Source organism: Limulus polyphemus, unplaced genomic scaffold (assembly GCF_000517525.1).
Source record: "Limulus polyphemus unplaced genomic scaffold, Limulus_polyphemus-2.1.2 Scaffold160, whole genome shotgun sequence".
NCBI classification, from domain to species: domain Eukaryota; kingdom Metazoa; phylum Arthropoda; class Merostomata; order Xiphosura; family Limulidae; genus Limulus; species Limulus polyphemus.
In genome coordinates this window covers 495,614-510,638 of record NW_013665770.1, presented here as the reverse complement: position 1 = coordinate 510,638, position 15,025 = coordinate 495,614, and the positions used below count along the sequence as shown (strand labels likewise).

Below are 15,025 nucleotides of genomic sequence, written 5' to 3'. Positions count from 1 at the left end.
ATGAATCAATAATTGAGTCTTGATGCAATTTTGATGATTCAGTAATAAGTGATTTATTATAATATCGATCAACACAAAATTCGAGTGTCGAATATTAATATTGTACAGTAAATACTTATAAGTACTTGTTCCTAGAGTGTTAGTGTAATCAGGATTAATTAGTTCAGGAGTAAAATATGTTATCAGTAATCGTACTTTAAGATTATTTGAAGTCAGCAAATAATACACTAAAATCAATAGATAATATATTCATGTAAACACGATTTTTTATTAAACATTAATTGTAAATATAACTAGGTATGAGTGAGTTAACCAACATTTGACGAATTTTACATACAAAATTATCCCTTTTGATGTATTTTTCCTATAGGTGATCACAACAGTATTTAGATATCTAAAAACTTATATAATAACATTTCTATTTTTTCACGTCAAATTACATATGTGTCAGGCGTAGCCTAGTATTTAGCTACGGATCAATGAGCCCAAAGTTAGAGACGTGATGCCACTGAGCATGCTCTGTATTTTCAATTTTGGGCTCATTATAAAAGTAACAATCACTCCCGTTATTCGATTCAAGGAACCAAGCTGATGCTGTTGGCTTGCTCCCTCCTTCTTGCCCCCCAATGGCACAGCGGTTTGTCTGCGAATCTACAACGCTAGAAACCGGGTTTTGATAACCGTGGTGGACAGAGCACAGATAGCCCATATTGTAACTTTATGCTTAATTACAACCAAATAACCTATGAACAACCTTACCTGCTTCTGGTCAACTTGTGTTTAGCCTACGTGTGCATATAACACCGATCAGGTTGAAACATTACAATTTCATATATTGAAATGTGGACAACTTGAAGTAAGTTAAACATTCAACAAGGAAGTTTTAACGGCTAATACTTTCTCTTGCTGTTTCTTATTATAAAAAAAGGCTTATACAAAGTAACAAAATTCAACAGCATACATATGGAAAAGTGCCGATTTGAGCCATCGAGAAAAAAACACACAAAAAAACCTAAAGACGAGGAACACTTAATCTTCCAAAGTAATGATATGATGCTATAAAAATCTAATATCAACAAAAAATGGCAAAGCTTCTATGCAGTTGGAATACTTTGGCCATATAATTCGGCTATCAAATATTTAATACTTCTGCTTGTACACTGTCAGTTGTAGCGTTGTAAGGTCCAGTCACGTTCTCCGTCACGTAGGTTCAAGATCCACTTATGTGTTCTGTCAACAAAAACTTCATTTCAAGACCCATACTGACTAATAATTTTTATCCAAATTCTAATTTGCGTAAATGGTTGTTTTCTTTAGTACATGAAATAGGTATTTTATTCAGTGAATATAATGATATGTAGTTCTGATGGCTCAAACAATATTTGTTTACTTTTATGTTACAGTCTGCGCAATCAGTAGCCAGTAGTGTTTTGGAAGACTTCCAGCGTCAAGCCTGGAGAGACTTATCGTCAATTCAACAACGTTTCTCAGCCTCCACTTTCATTCAAAGACTGGAACAAAACACATGGTTGCTTGCCAACACCCATTCTTTCAGGAAAGATGGAGCCGCGCGGAAAACAACATCTGTAAATAAATACGTTTTAAACCTTTCCGTTTCGGACAACAAAATCTTATAGAAACTAAGAAACAAAATTTAGTTCACGTCATATCTAGTTGTTGGTTTGTTTTTTACTCCGACTGATGGAGAACATATCACCAATGCTCTCGTAATAATTATCAAGATCAAAATATTGGTCAGAGAGCTAGACATTAAATCGCCATTGAAATATATAAATGAGATAGCTTTTATGATGTTTATTCAATACATTTGCCCTAAATTTTATGAAAACAAAACAATTTTGATAACATTTGTGTGTGCAACTATGTATATATATATATATATATTAAATGTGAGTAATTTGTTATGCTTATAATGCATAATATTAGTAAAACAAACAGAGAGTCCAGTTTTCGACTGGATAGATTATTATAATTTACGTAATTCATAAATACAAGCAACATTTTAATGAAATTTTACGGATCAAATTGCATAATATAAGGAATAACATTTTCTTAGAAGTTAAAATAGAGTTTATAGCCTTAAGTTTGACCATCTTTTTAACGGGTTTGGTTACATCTTCTAATATCGTAAAACTTAGTTATAAATCCTCACCTGAAGAAATTAAAATGCAAAATCAGCTAACTAACATCCGGCAGTCTATATAAAATGTTTATGTAACAAAACGTTTACACCTGCTTTTGTATTTTTTCTTTGCTCTAGTGACTATAGAAAGAGTGTAAATTGGCGCTAGAATTACACCAAATTACATCGCTGAAAACATATTTCATACATTTTTCTTGTTAATTCATCCTTTTAAAACAGATTAAAAAAAGAAGAACAAAATCTTACATACTTTAAATTACTATCTTATGTGAAAACTTTCTACCTTTTTCGTTGTAAGGACAAATAAGTAACTTTGAAATTCTACCTTTTTCCCCAGTGATTTCGATTCGGCTGGTGGAGACCTGGTCAATAACGACCGTAAAGTTCCCTCTTAGAGAGGATGTAGTGGGGACAAGTTGGATTCCAATCCATGACGTCATATTACTACCAGCCCAAGCATTAGTCGGAAGCGGAAGGAGCGGTAATTTTTATGACAGTAGCTTTTATCTAGAAGCCACTTATTCTTTCTTTGACTCATCAATAGGTTTATCTACTATTTTGAGCTGTAAGAAGAAGAGCAACTTTTTTAAGTTATAAAATTTTATAGAGTAATTTTGATGGAAGTTTAAAAGATTGTTTCCATAAGTATTTTCTAGCAAAAAATGAAAAGCCTCAGAGAATTTGTAGGTTTTAAGATACAAAGAATTATAATCTTTAAACATGAGGTGTACTTTATACAGAATGCTTGGCTCATTATACAACCTAGCCTAATATGCTGTGTTTTAAACAACTGTTGCAAAGATAGAAACATCTATCTTTGTTTAACGATTGTCATTAAATATATTAACATATAAAAAAACTAAAATATAAATCCGCATCTGATAAGGACAGGATATCAAGTCATCTTTGTAGAAATTAGTACGTAGTATCATTGGACTATGTCTCCATAATATTTTCGTATTTATCACAAACAATGTATAAATTCCATTACTATTACGTGTGTATTTCTCGATTAGGCCGCGTGGAGATTGTTTTCGTAGCATACAAGAACATTCAAGACTTTATTTCTCCTGAGGATCATTTTTCTGTTTCTACCAACTTCGATGACACCCAGAATTCAATGGTGGTCAATAAAACACAAATAATCAACTCACGTGTTCTTAGCGCCTCTATTGATCGGTATCGAATGGTGCGACTTCACCAGCCTGTGACCATTATTCTGAAGCATTTACAGGTACTCATCAAGCTAATTTATAATTAAAAAATAAACTTTAATTTTCAATTTAATACAGCTATATATTAACGTTTTGCTAGAAGTTGTAGTAAGAGAGTATATAGCTAACATTGATATCTATATAATTTATAAAGCAAGAGAATAGATAGCAAACATGTATTTCTATTTATTTATAAAGCAAAATCGTATATAGCAAATATTTATTTCTATATATTTTATAAACTCAATATATATATTTGTATATTTTATAAACTCACTATATATATTTGTATATTTTATAAACTCAATATATATATTTGTATAATTTATAAAGTCAATATATATTTGTATATTTTATAAAATAAATATATATTTGTATATTTTATAAAGTCAATATATATTTGTATATTTTATAAAGTCAATATATATTTGTATATTTTATAAAGTCAATATATATTTGAATATTTTATAAAGTCAATATATATTTGTATATTTTATAAAATAAATATATATCTGTATATTTTACAAAGTAAAAAAAATAGAAATCAAATATTTATTTCTCGATATTTTATAAATTCGATTTGCTTTCTCTTAATTTAGTTTTATGAACGTAACTTTAGCTTTTAATCGTTGGTCAATAAATTGCTATGACATATATTGTTTACCTTGTTTATTTTTATTTTTTGATAAATATCATTACATTTGCATAAGTTTCACAGTTCGATAGAGTTAGGTAACATAGAATATCTGAAATATATTAATAAATTTATTAACATGTATTTTTAAACGTGTTGGAACCATTGTCGCGCTCGTATTGCGCTGCCATTATATTATATGTATGTTGTAACTTATCTCCATGGGTTTAATGGAACTCTAGTAGCCAATGTACCAAAGTTAAAGGCTCCTGCGTCTAAAGTACAAGTAAAGAATTTTAAGGGAATTGAAAAGGTTATACTAAACTATGTGTTTTTCTTAAGAATGAGAAAAAGACTTATTTTTAATTCGCAGTTTCTAGAATAGTTTTAAGTATTAATTTGAAGTGATACAGTTCTGCTTATGATCTATGACCAATGTAAAGTTAAAGGCTCCTGCGTCTAAAACACAAGTAAAAAATTTTAAGGGAATTGAAAAGGTTATACTAAACTATGTGTTTTTCTTAAGAATGAGAAAAAGACTTATTTTTAATTCGCAGTTTCTAAGAATAGTTTTAAGTATTAGTTAGAAGTGATACACTTCTGCTTATGATCTATGATCTATGAATCTGAGGTTCAATGACAGTTGGAATATTTTGACCGGCACATTTTCTTACGTATTCATGTTTCTATTGTAGTCGTATTTAAATACTTCTAAAAACCAAAAGTGGTCTTTGATGCTAAATTTTTCCCCTGATATAAATGTTTCTACGATCCTTGTATTTTGTTATTCGTGTTTAAATTTATTAAATTAAAATTCATTAGAGGAAGAAATATCTATTATAGCGTGCAATAGATACATGATATAAGATGAAATAGACTAAATGCTTTTAAACATAAGTTTTTCGAACAAAGATGGGGTCTTTAACGCCTTAATTTTAAAATCAGGATCTCATATTATCTATAAGAAAAACAAGATTGTAAAATTGCTTAACCAGAGATATTCTCAGATGTTTTTTATACTATTAGCACCCGCCGCACGAACTTTGTTTAATGCATTCTGCTTTCTCCATCTTGTTATATTACGGAAATGAACGCTGACTAGAATACTATTCTTCTCGTTGAATATTTAAAGAAAAACTTACAAGCATGGTTCTTGTATTTGCAGGAAGAAAACGTTACTAATCCACAATGCGTTTACTTGGAGTTTAGTACGAGGTAAGACGCATATTTATACATAGAACGTTTACACATAATACGTCTATAAAAAATGATGTGTCTACACATGATATAAATATATATATATATATGCTGTACCTACACATGGCGTGTCTATACATGATGTCTCTATACACAGTGTGTTTACATATGATACATATAAAATTTATTTATACATAACAAGCCGTTCTTACCCGGAGTTTCCCGGGTATTACCTGAACAGAGGGTCGGTGTTTAGCTATTTTTAAACAGAATAGATCAAAATTTCGCTTTTCATATAACAATACATGTCAAATGGTCATATTTTGTGTGAGATAAATGGCTTAAGAGCGTAAAAATTAAAGAAAATAAATGAAATCATAGATTTATCGTATAGTTAACCCACTCCTAACTATTAGAATGATATCTTTCTCTATTTCCTCGCCGAGAAGGTCTCATGTTTCTTACGAACAGAGCTCTGCATGGCGGATGCGGTCACTGTCTTTGCTAAACCCCCCTTTTTTTTTCTCAGTCTCGGCTTGACGATGAGTTGCTTGTCTTTTTATTCGTTAGCTGTTAAGGCGTGTTTCCCTTTCTTGTGGAGTCTCACTCTGTCGCCTTTGTTGCATATGTTTTGCTGCTTGTGATTGGCAGTCAGAATTGTTTTTCTTTTTCTCGACATTTTACTCTGAGGTACATAATCAGAGTCAGCAATGTTTATCATACCTAGCTCCCCTCTCCCCTCCCAAGATAAAGTGAATAAAAAACAATTTATTTTTGAGAATTTCGCGGGTTCAACTTGATTAGTATATAAAAAAGTTAGCCTTGTTTGTCAGTAGTCGTGTCAGCGTTTGATGGATTTTTATTCTCATAACGGCAGCACACCTCTCTATAAAGTACTCATACATTTTTCTGACTTCGCTTCAACTTAAATCAAAATATTAGATCACAAAGGTTTTATTTACATTAAAAATGTCACGTCACAGACATTAAACCTCAGTACGATGACTTCAAATATTTATAGGCCTATTATAATAGGGGCTGAAAGGTACCAACATACAGGCACAAACATAACTTTGTGTATTAGACATGCCACGTACAAATACTAAACAAACCACGTCTGCACGTAAAGTTTCTGTATTGTAGGACTGCGCAAGCACACCAAACATGTTGATAAATTACTATCATTATTATTCTTAAACCGAATATATTTTCTTTAACAGTTACGTAAACTGGTTTGGTTTGTTGTGAATTTCGCGCCCATGCCGTCCCTAATTTAGTAGTGATAGACTATACGGAAGGATGCTAATCAACTCCACCCACCGCCAACTCTTGGGCTACTATTTTGCCAACGAATAGTGGGATTATAACACCCCCAGGTCTGAAAGGGCGAGCGTGTCGGTGTGGCGGGGATTCGAACCCGCAACCCTCAAATTGCAAGTCGAGGGTCCTAATCACCAAGCCTACTTAAACCTGTGAAACTCCCGCTGTTTCAATGAAAGGTGTTGAAAATATATATATTCACAACTGTCAATGTTTTTGTATTTTTTATTCAAAGCCCACTTTAATTGGGTATGGTTGTGCAAAAATACACTGCAGAGCTACGTTTTTTGTTTAAATTTCGCGCAAAGCTATACGAGGGCTATCTGCACTAGCCGTCCCTAATTTAGCAGTGATAGACTAGAGGGAAGGCAGCTAGTCATCACCACCTACCGCCAACTCTTGGGCTACTCTTTTACCAACGAATAGTGGGATTGACCGTCACATTATAACGCCTCCAAGAGCGAGCATGTTTGGTGGGACGAGGATTCAAACCCGCCACCCTCAGATTGCGAGTCAAGCGCTCTAATAATGGGGCCATGCCGAGCCACAGAGCTACGCAGTATTTATTAGTATCTATGTGCTTCTTGCTACCTGAAATTTCATCTCGCTCGCTCTCAGTTAAAGTATTCAAGGTGTTTATACCTTGATGGGCTTATAGAAGCTAATCCCCATATATATATATATAGTTCAATCACGGCAAAGCTTCCAGCTCTGGCCAAGTAAAACATTTAAAAAGCAAATAAGCATATCTCTGGATTGACAGAAGCTGATATCTAACTGTCAGTGGTACAAATATATATTAACTTTCAGAATCGAATAACAAGGCAATTTATGTAAAATTCAAAGTCAGTAATGGTAGAGCTGCAGAACACAGTTTTCCTTTTGAAAGTATGTGTTGAAATCTATAATTTTATGTTCAGCGGTAAATCTGAGGGCCTATAACACTTAAAATTGGGTTTCGATGCCTGTTAAGGGCAGAGCGCAGATATCCCCTTGTGTAGCTTTGTGCTAAACAATAAACAAACAAAGAGTAAAAAACTTTTGGGAAGCTGAACATAAATCCTTCATTGGTTTATGGTTGTGTACCGATGTGTTGTTGTTGTTTAAAGGAAAAATAAACTTAATCTTATATAAGTTACTTAGTTGCCAGACTTTCAACTCAATAACAAACAAGCAATGAGGAGTCACCAATAAAAATATATATAATCATGAAAGAAACGAATTGTTTTGATAAAACAATCATCCTTCATCATCTCAGACGAGCAATCAAAGAGAAACCATCAGAAATCGACCGATGTAACTGTATAACAAATAAAACTTTCCTTTGAATTTAACGCATTGATCTTAGATCTAACTTTCGTTCCTTTTAACAAAATGGTGGGTCTGGCATGCTCGCCCTTTCAGCCGTGGGGGCGTTATAATATTACGGTCAATCCCACTATTCGTTGGTAAAAGAGTAGTCCAGAATTGGCGGTGATTGGTGATGACTAGCTGCCTTACCTCTAGTCATACACTGCTAAATTAGGGACGGCTGGCGCAGATAACCCTCGTGTAGACTTGAGCGAAATTCAAAACAAACAAACAAAGAAAATGACAATAAATGATAATAAATGACAAAGAGAATAATTACATTAAGTACCATTTGATGTGAAAATTCGTGGTAATGAAAGTGAACACAAAAATTCCCACTATGCCTAATTACAAACCATGCTATGCTTTTTCTGTTGCCATACATTAAATTCCATCTCGTATAGTGCCGGGTGTGGCCACGTAGTTAGTTTCCGGACAGTGAACTCGAGGGTTGGTATATTAAATTATGTACAAAGGATATCTCTGTAAGCCGTCCTTAATTTTGAAGTGATAGACTAGAGGGAAGGCAGAAAGTCAACATCACCCACCGCCAACTCTACCTAATAATAGTATTTGACCGCCATTCTTATAATGCACATATGGCCCAAAAAGAGTGGTACAAGATGTTTTTGTTTGTTTTGGCGGTAATGGGACGCAAGCCACCAAACCTCAAAGCCGCACTCTGCCCGCGCACTTTGGAGACGTGGGTGAGTTATAAGAGTAAAGGACAAATTCCATTATGCGATTATAGTAGCCCAATCTATCCCAAGCTTCTTCCAATCTAGTTTATCAGTTCAAAATTAAGGATGGCTAGCTTATATAGCTCTTTTGTAGCTTTGTGCAAATAGTCCCGGTGGCTCAGTGGCATGTTAGTGGCCTTATAATACATAATACTAACACTTCTGCTGTGAGGGAGTCAGTGGAGGCATCCCATTACTTAGTTTTACGCTTAAACACAAGACAAACAATTCTGCGCAAATATCCAAACGAAACAAAGAAAGAATCTTCTCATAATGTCATAAGCATAAGGTGCTTAAAAATAAAACAAATATCAGAATGGATATACTTTTAAAAATTCTAAAGCCAGAGTTTTAGTGTCGTTTTCTGGATGAATGCTACTGCATTTGGTTTTGGTTTTATTTTAGGCACTGGTCTGCTGAAGGCTGTTGGATAATAGAAACAAATAAGTCTCATACAAAGTGTTCTTGTAATCACCTGACAAACTTTGCCTTAATCATGGATATTTCTCCTAACAAGGTATCTATCTTTCTATATATTTTAACGTAGGAATTGACAGCACTGGGGTCATTTATTGACAATTTATGAGTTATGAGTAACAGGTTATAACATTTATTTTTTGCACTTTAATCAACTTATGTTGAATACACGATAAACATTGATTGATAATCAACTTATGTTAAACACGATTAACTCCGATTGATAATCAACTTATGTTGAACACGATTAACCCCGATTGATAATCAACTTATGTTGAACACGATTAACCCCGATTGATAATCAACTTATGTTAAACACGATTAACCCCGATTGATAATCAACTTATGTTGAATACGATTAACCCCGATTGATAATCAACTTATGTTGAACACGATTAACCCCGATTGATAATCAACTTATGTTGAATACGATTAACCCCGATTGATAATCAACTTATGTTGAACACGATTAACCCCGATTGATAATCAACTTATGTTGAACACGATTAACCCCGATTGATAATCAACTTATGTTGAACACGATTAACACTGATTGAATTTGTTACTTGCAGATAGAAAAGGATAATCTATTAACTGTCGAAATAGTGACGATCGTAGGATGTGGAATAGCTATATTTTTCTTATTGGTCACTTTTGTAACTCTTCATTTTATTAGGTAAGTTTTTATTCTCTCTCTTTTTTATACTTAGCATATTTGACCAGTAAGTTCCTTTTTATGACATACGGCTAACTTAGATTAACTTTGTTTGGATAAGCCTTTTGCTTTAAAACCTGATAACTCAACCATAAATTGGTAGAACTAAAGCATTTGTTTGAACTTTACGGTGGTTGTAAAATTGAATATCCATGCACCAGTGCTTCTGTGTTTTAAGTGTAGATGTTTCACCCTATGTGGGCCTCTTCCTACGTATATTTCAACTTGGTAAAGCTTTAGAGAATGAAAGGTTTGATAAAAATAATAAATATGATACAAAATTAAACCTTATACTTCATATTTTAATGAATATCTGGAAAGGCTGTTTTATACTAAAACAGTTATAAAGGGTTAAAATTGGTAGGTTGATATTAAGTCAGGACAGAGCTAATAGTATGGCAAATTTCCTATTGAAAGAAAAGTTATTTTTTTTTACATTCTACGAAGCATTTGTTTCACCAGTATACTATACTGGTCTTCATTACTATAGTCTTTAAGACTCATAATGTGGGTGGGAAAGATTCAATAAATAAACAATGAACAGCTTTCAATTTATGATGTTGAAACTTATTTACTGAAGGCTTTCGTCTAGTTTATTATAGCTGCCGTCAGACTGATTTCACTACAAATGTAAAGTACGTACAGCTGGTATAATCAGAATAATAAATATAGATGTAGTTTTAAGGCGTTAGAAGTACAGTCATAATTATGTAATAAAATTACTTATGCATAGTAAGTGTTTAACTACTATTTTTAATTCATTCAACCCTGAATTATTTGAACTTTGCGTTTAAGACGTCCAAACATTTTATATAGAAAACGTAGCCCTTTATCAGCTGTTTTCAGGGAACGTATGCTTTATTATTTGAAATCGATAGAACTCATAATTCATAGAAATGTTCTGAATTAAACGACGAATAGCCATGCTGAAAACACGTGACCCTAGACACTCTTGTGCAAACTGAATTTTTTGTTTAATATTTATGCCCCACTCAATGTTTTCTGTAGTTTTGACCGTTTTTCATTAATATGTAGGTTAAAATAATCAATTGAAGAAAAATGTTAGAAATTTTTTAGTATCATTTCAATAAGTTTTCTTTTATTTTTCCAGAGGCGTAAAAGATGATCGGCACGTGATTCAGAAAAACACGTGTTTCTGTTTGGTTGTTTCTGAAGTGGTTTTTATTGGAGGAATTGACAAAGTGATGAGCAGAGTCATATGTGGTGTTGTGGCCGGATTATTACACTATTTATTTTTAACTGCTTTCATGTGGATGTTTCTAGAGTCCCTCCAGTTACTCCTAATGTCTTTGGAAAAGAAGAATTACAATGGTACTGCTAGGCGTCGCTGGAGGTGGTATTACTGTTCAGGATATGGCTTACCTATTATATCTGTGGGTGTCTGTGCTATCATCAATCCTCAGACGTACGGGACCAAGTCCTACTGCTGGTTAGAAATAGACAACTTCATTATCTTTGGATTTGTAGGACCTGCCCTTGTTTGCGTTTTAGTAAGTCTTATATTATTGTTTTTAGCTAAATAATTCAATCGTTTTTTATTGATTAGCTTTATATTTAGTATACTTTAATTCATTATATTGCTCAAGATTACTGTAGCAGTTATAGTCGCCTAATGACAATTATTTATCTACTAGTTTTCTGCAGCATTTCTTTCTTTTCATGATGTAATAAACTGAACATCGTTCTTAAAAAATATCAAACGTTGTACTTATGGAGCTCATATGGTAATGTAGATTCTAATATAAGCATTTAATTTATCACAGCTATAACTAGTCATTTTCATACCAAGCCTTTGAAATTTTATAATATACGTTTATTTTCTTTTACTTCGTTGTTTTGTTTGTGTGATTGGGCAACCTGATAAAATCTGATTCTAGATAACCCCTTGCCTTTTTTTATTCCGAGAAACTAAAATAAATCTATAAACGATTCTATGTTAATTAATATTTAAACTTACATGCAGCTCAGCTATTTTATGACGCCATGTTTCTATAATTTTAGCAGACAAACATTAAAGTTGTTTCGGGTCAGATGTACAATAAGAAAGGGAAAAAAACTATGAACCTGTGTGTCTCAGAATAGACAATTTTAGCAATATAAAACACAATCTACATTTGACAAACATGAAATATAAATTTGTGTGTCTTATAATTATTATTATCTTTAATATAATCTCAAAGTTCTTATAATATATTATGTATGCATGTTTGTTTGTTTACAATATATATGAATAATGTGGTTTTCTTGTTTTATTTTGTTTCTGCTAAAAATTCAAAGTGCAAAATCCTTGAATTGTTCTGAAGTGCATAACCCTAATATATTGATGTTCTATAATACCCGCATAATTAAATAACCAAAATATTCTTCAATAGAGTTAATACTCAATGGTAATTTGTATTTGCTCAAAATGCAAGAGCGTCATCTGCTAATCTATTTAAGTTACTACATTGTAAGTCAGTATGCCAGTTAGTCCGTAAATGTTAGTTAATATTTAACCTAACACATCTAACAATTAATCAAAATAATTATTTTTCCTTGATTCCAGGTGTCTTTTACATTTTTGTGTATCGTAACTGCAAGAGTTTGTCGAAAAATTGATAGATCCCTTACCTGCAAAAATAAAGAGCAATCAAAGTTTGTTAACTTAAGGTAAGCGAGGCTATCTTTTTTATATAGTTTATTCATAGGAAGAGAATTAATAGCATATCAGAAACTCCTTTACATGTATGTACTCATGTAAAGCTGTTTTCTTGTTTCACTAGTATCGGTTATTTAATTTTTCCACGACAATAATATTTTTATGTTTATGGAGTACCTGAAGTCATTCTCGTAAATTTGAGAGTTTGTACATTACCCTGAACTTCATCATCTCGGGACAAGTATTTGTTAAAACTTTTAAAAAGTCCGTACAGTTTTACCATTTACTTTTAATGAAGGCGCTCGGTTTTAGGATTTTCCTCCATCTTCAGAACCAGTACAAAAGAAATCATGGACCGCAACGAATTATGAATGTATATCTCTTTTGTATTGTATGTGGTATATTTAATTTTTGTTTGTTACGAATCTATTGTTATTGTCGTTTGAATTACCTGATTTGCAAGATATACTTATATAGAAGTATTGGTCGGTTAAGTGCAGGTTACAATAAATGTTTTGTTGGACAGATATCCTGTTTGGATTGGTACAGATCATATTTTATAGATACTAACAGAAATTCTGGTCAGTTTAGTGCACAGCGAATTATTTGGTTTACAAGATATAATTGCTGGCTGAGCTACTTGCCAATTATGCGTTATGATTATCTTCCAGAAATGTTTGTCAGTTCATTAAAGGAAACATATGAAAACAGTGATCAGGTTAATATAAATATTTTCACCAGGTTTAATAGATAAAAATGCTAGTCATTTTAGACCCCATTAACGCCCTCTATATCGAAAACATACTAATAAATGTAATACAGAAAACACCTTCTTGATTTATTACATAGAACACGTTGTGATTTGCTAGATAGAAAGCCTTTTAATTATTACATATCACACTTTATTGTTTACCACCTGCTGTACTAGTCAAATTAACATACAAAACAAAAATCCTGATGCATTAAATACGTTCTGGTTAATTAGATATGAATGATGGTCTTTGTACTAGAGAAAACGTTTTCTGTGTTATGATCTACACATGTTGTTTGCTTTAATACATATTCTAATTTCTAATTTAATAAACAGAAAGCCGTTCGATTAAAATTTGTGGTTTAACGTTTAAAATATTAGTCAATTTTACAAAGATAACACCTATTGGTTAACCAGATAGAAATCTTGGTAGGTGCGGTAAAGAAAACGCTTTATGATTTACTATACAGACAGTCTGTTGATTTTAATACAATCATCACTTTTTTACGTATTATGTAGACATGCTGACCGTTTTAACTTCATGATCTTCTTTGTAGAAATAATTGTCGGTTTGGTACTGATCATCCTTATATTTTTAATAGGTCGAAATGCTGGTCGGTGTGTATAAATCGCAATTTCATATGTTTTACATGTTAATTCCGGCTGCATTTCTTGTCCGAAGAGAATTTCATGTTAATAATTATTTATGGCAATTCATATAGAAATGCAAAAGTTTATGAAAATAGTATATTGTTATTATTAATCACAAAATTCTCTCACAAATGAAAAGCCTATTTATTTCGGAAGATCAGAGAACAGTTTACAGCAGTTGTCCATCACTATTACTTACCAAAAATAAAGTTGCGAAGAAAGCAATTATCCATAGACTACGATTCAGTGTCTGTGTGTCACATAACACTTCCTAAACTGCTGGACTCACCAACTTCTAACTGGTGCTAAACGAATCGTCTCGGCCCTGAGACACAGGCACAAAGGTAAAAGTTTTCATCCAACCCCTTAGGAAACTCGGGCATTTCGCGAAAATACTTTCACGGAGAATCCCCTAAATGCGGACCTCAAATTTGGCATTGATTTACATTGATGCAAGTAAATAAGTTAGACTACTAATTACTGTCTGTAACTTGGTTAAAGAAATTAAACTTACACTATATAGACAATAATCATTAACCTGAAAAAGTGTAAAATGGTAGTTCAAGCGTTAAATTTGCATGATAGCGGCCTGTAAATGTGTGTCATAGGCCCAAGGGTTCGCTAGTATTGCAAATGAATTTGCTTAATGTTTTTGTTTAAATTAATTTTTGAAATAGGCTGGTTAATAATGAGGTTAATTTTGTCTAAAATTGGTGCTTCTCAGTTGAGGGGGAGAAGATGAAGCGTATGAAATATTTAGATATATTGAGACCGACATAAGTTGTGACCTATAAAAAATACACATCTGTCATTTTTCTATTATCTATTAACCGTTATAGTTTTCCCTAGATCATTTAAATGTTTGAAAACCTTATATCAAAAATATTGATAGTTCTTTCTGTAGCATTGTCACCACTACGTTTTAAAAACAAAAAAAAAACACAACAAAAATAAAACAACGACTCCAAAAAGTTATAATGCCTTTTGTTTTTATAGCACACTGTTCTAAGTTACAAATCATATTTCCTGCGTTCTTTTTTTTTTTTTGGTATACTGTGATTCTACGAAAAATATGTCCGAAACTGGTTTCAGGAAATATCTAAACCATTTCACAAACTCCATGCCCGGCATGGCCAAAGTGGTTAGGGCGCTC

General features: G+C 32.5%; 1 protein-coding gene across 3 annotated transcripts in view; it reads left to right on the top strand.

The window, feature by feature from the left end:
• Positions 1–1,433: 1,433 nt before the first annotated feature.
• LOC111084898 (adhesion G protein-coupled receptor L1-like) overlaps positions 1,434–15,025 on the top strand; it is a 24,090-nt gene continuing 10,498 nt past the window's right edge. For all 3 annotated transcript variants that reach the window (XM_022381399.1, XM_022381398.1, XM_022381400.1), the window contains exons 1-8: positions 1,434–1,586; positions 2,502–2,645; positions 3,181–3,398; positions 5,178–5,227; positions 9,025–9,136; positions 9,669–9,772; positions 10,923–11,322; positions 12,378–12,481. In XM_022381399.1, coding sequence (XP_022237107.1) covers positions 1,526–1,586; positions 2,502–2,645; positions 3,181–3,398; positions 5,178–5,227; positions 9,025–9,136; positions 9,669–9,772; positions 10,923–11,322; positions 12,378–12,481 — 1,193 coding nt within the window. In that variant the 5' untranslated portion in view covers positions 1,434–1,525. The remainder of the gene's footprint in view (positions 1,587–2,501; positions 2,646–3,180; positions 3,399–5,177; positions 5,228–9,024; positions 9,137–9,668; positions 9,773–10,922; positions 11,323–12,377; positions 12,482–15,025) is intronic.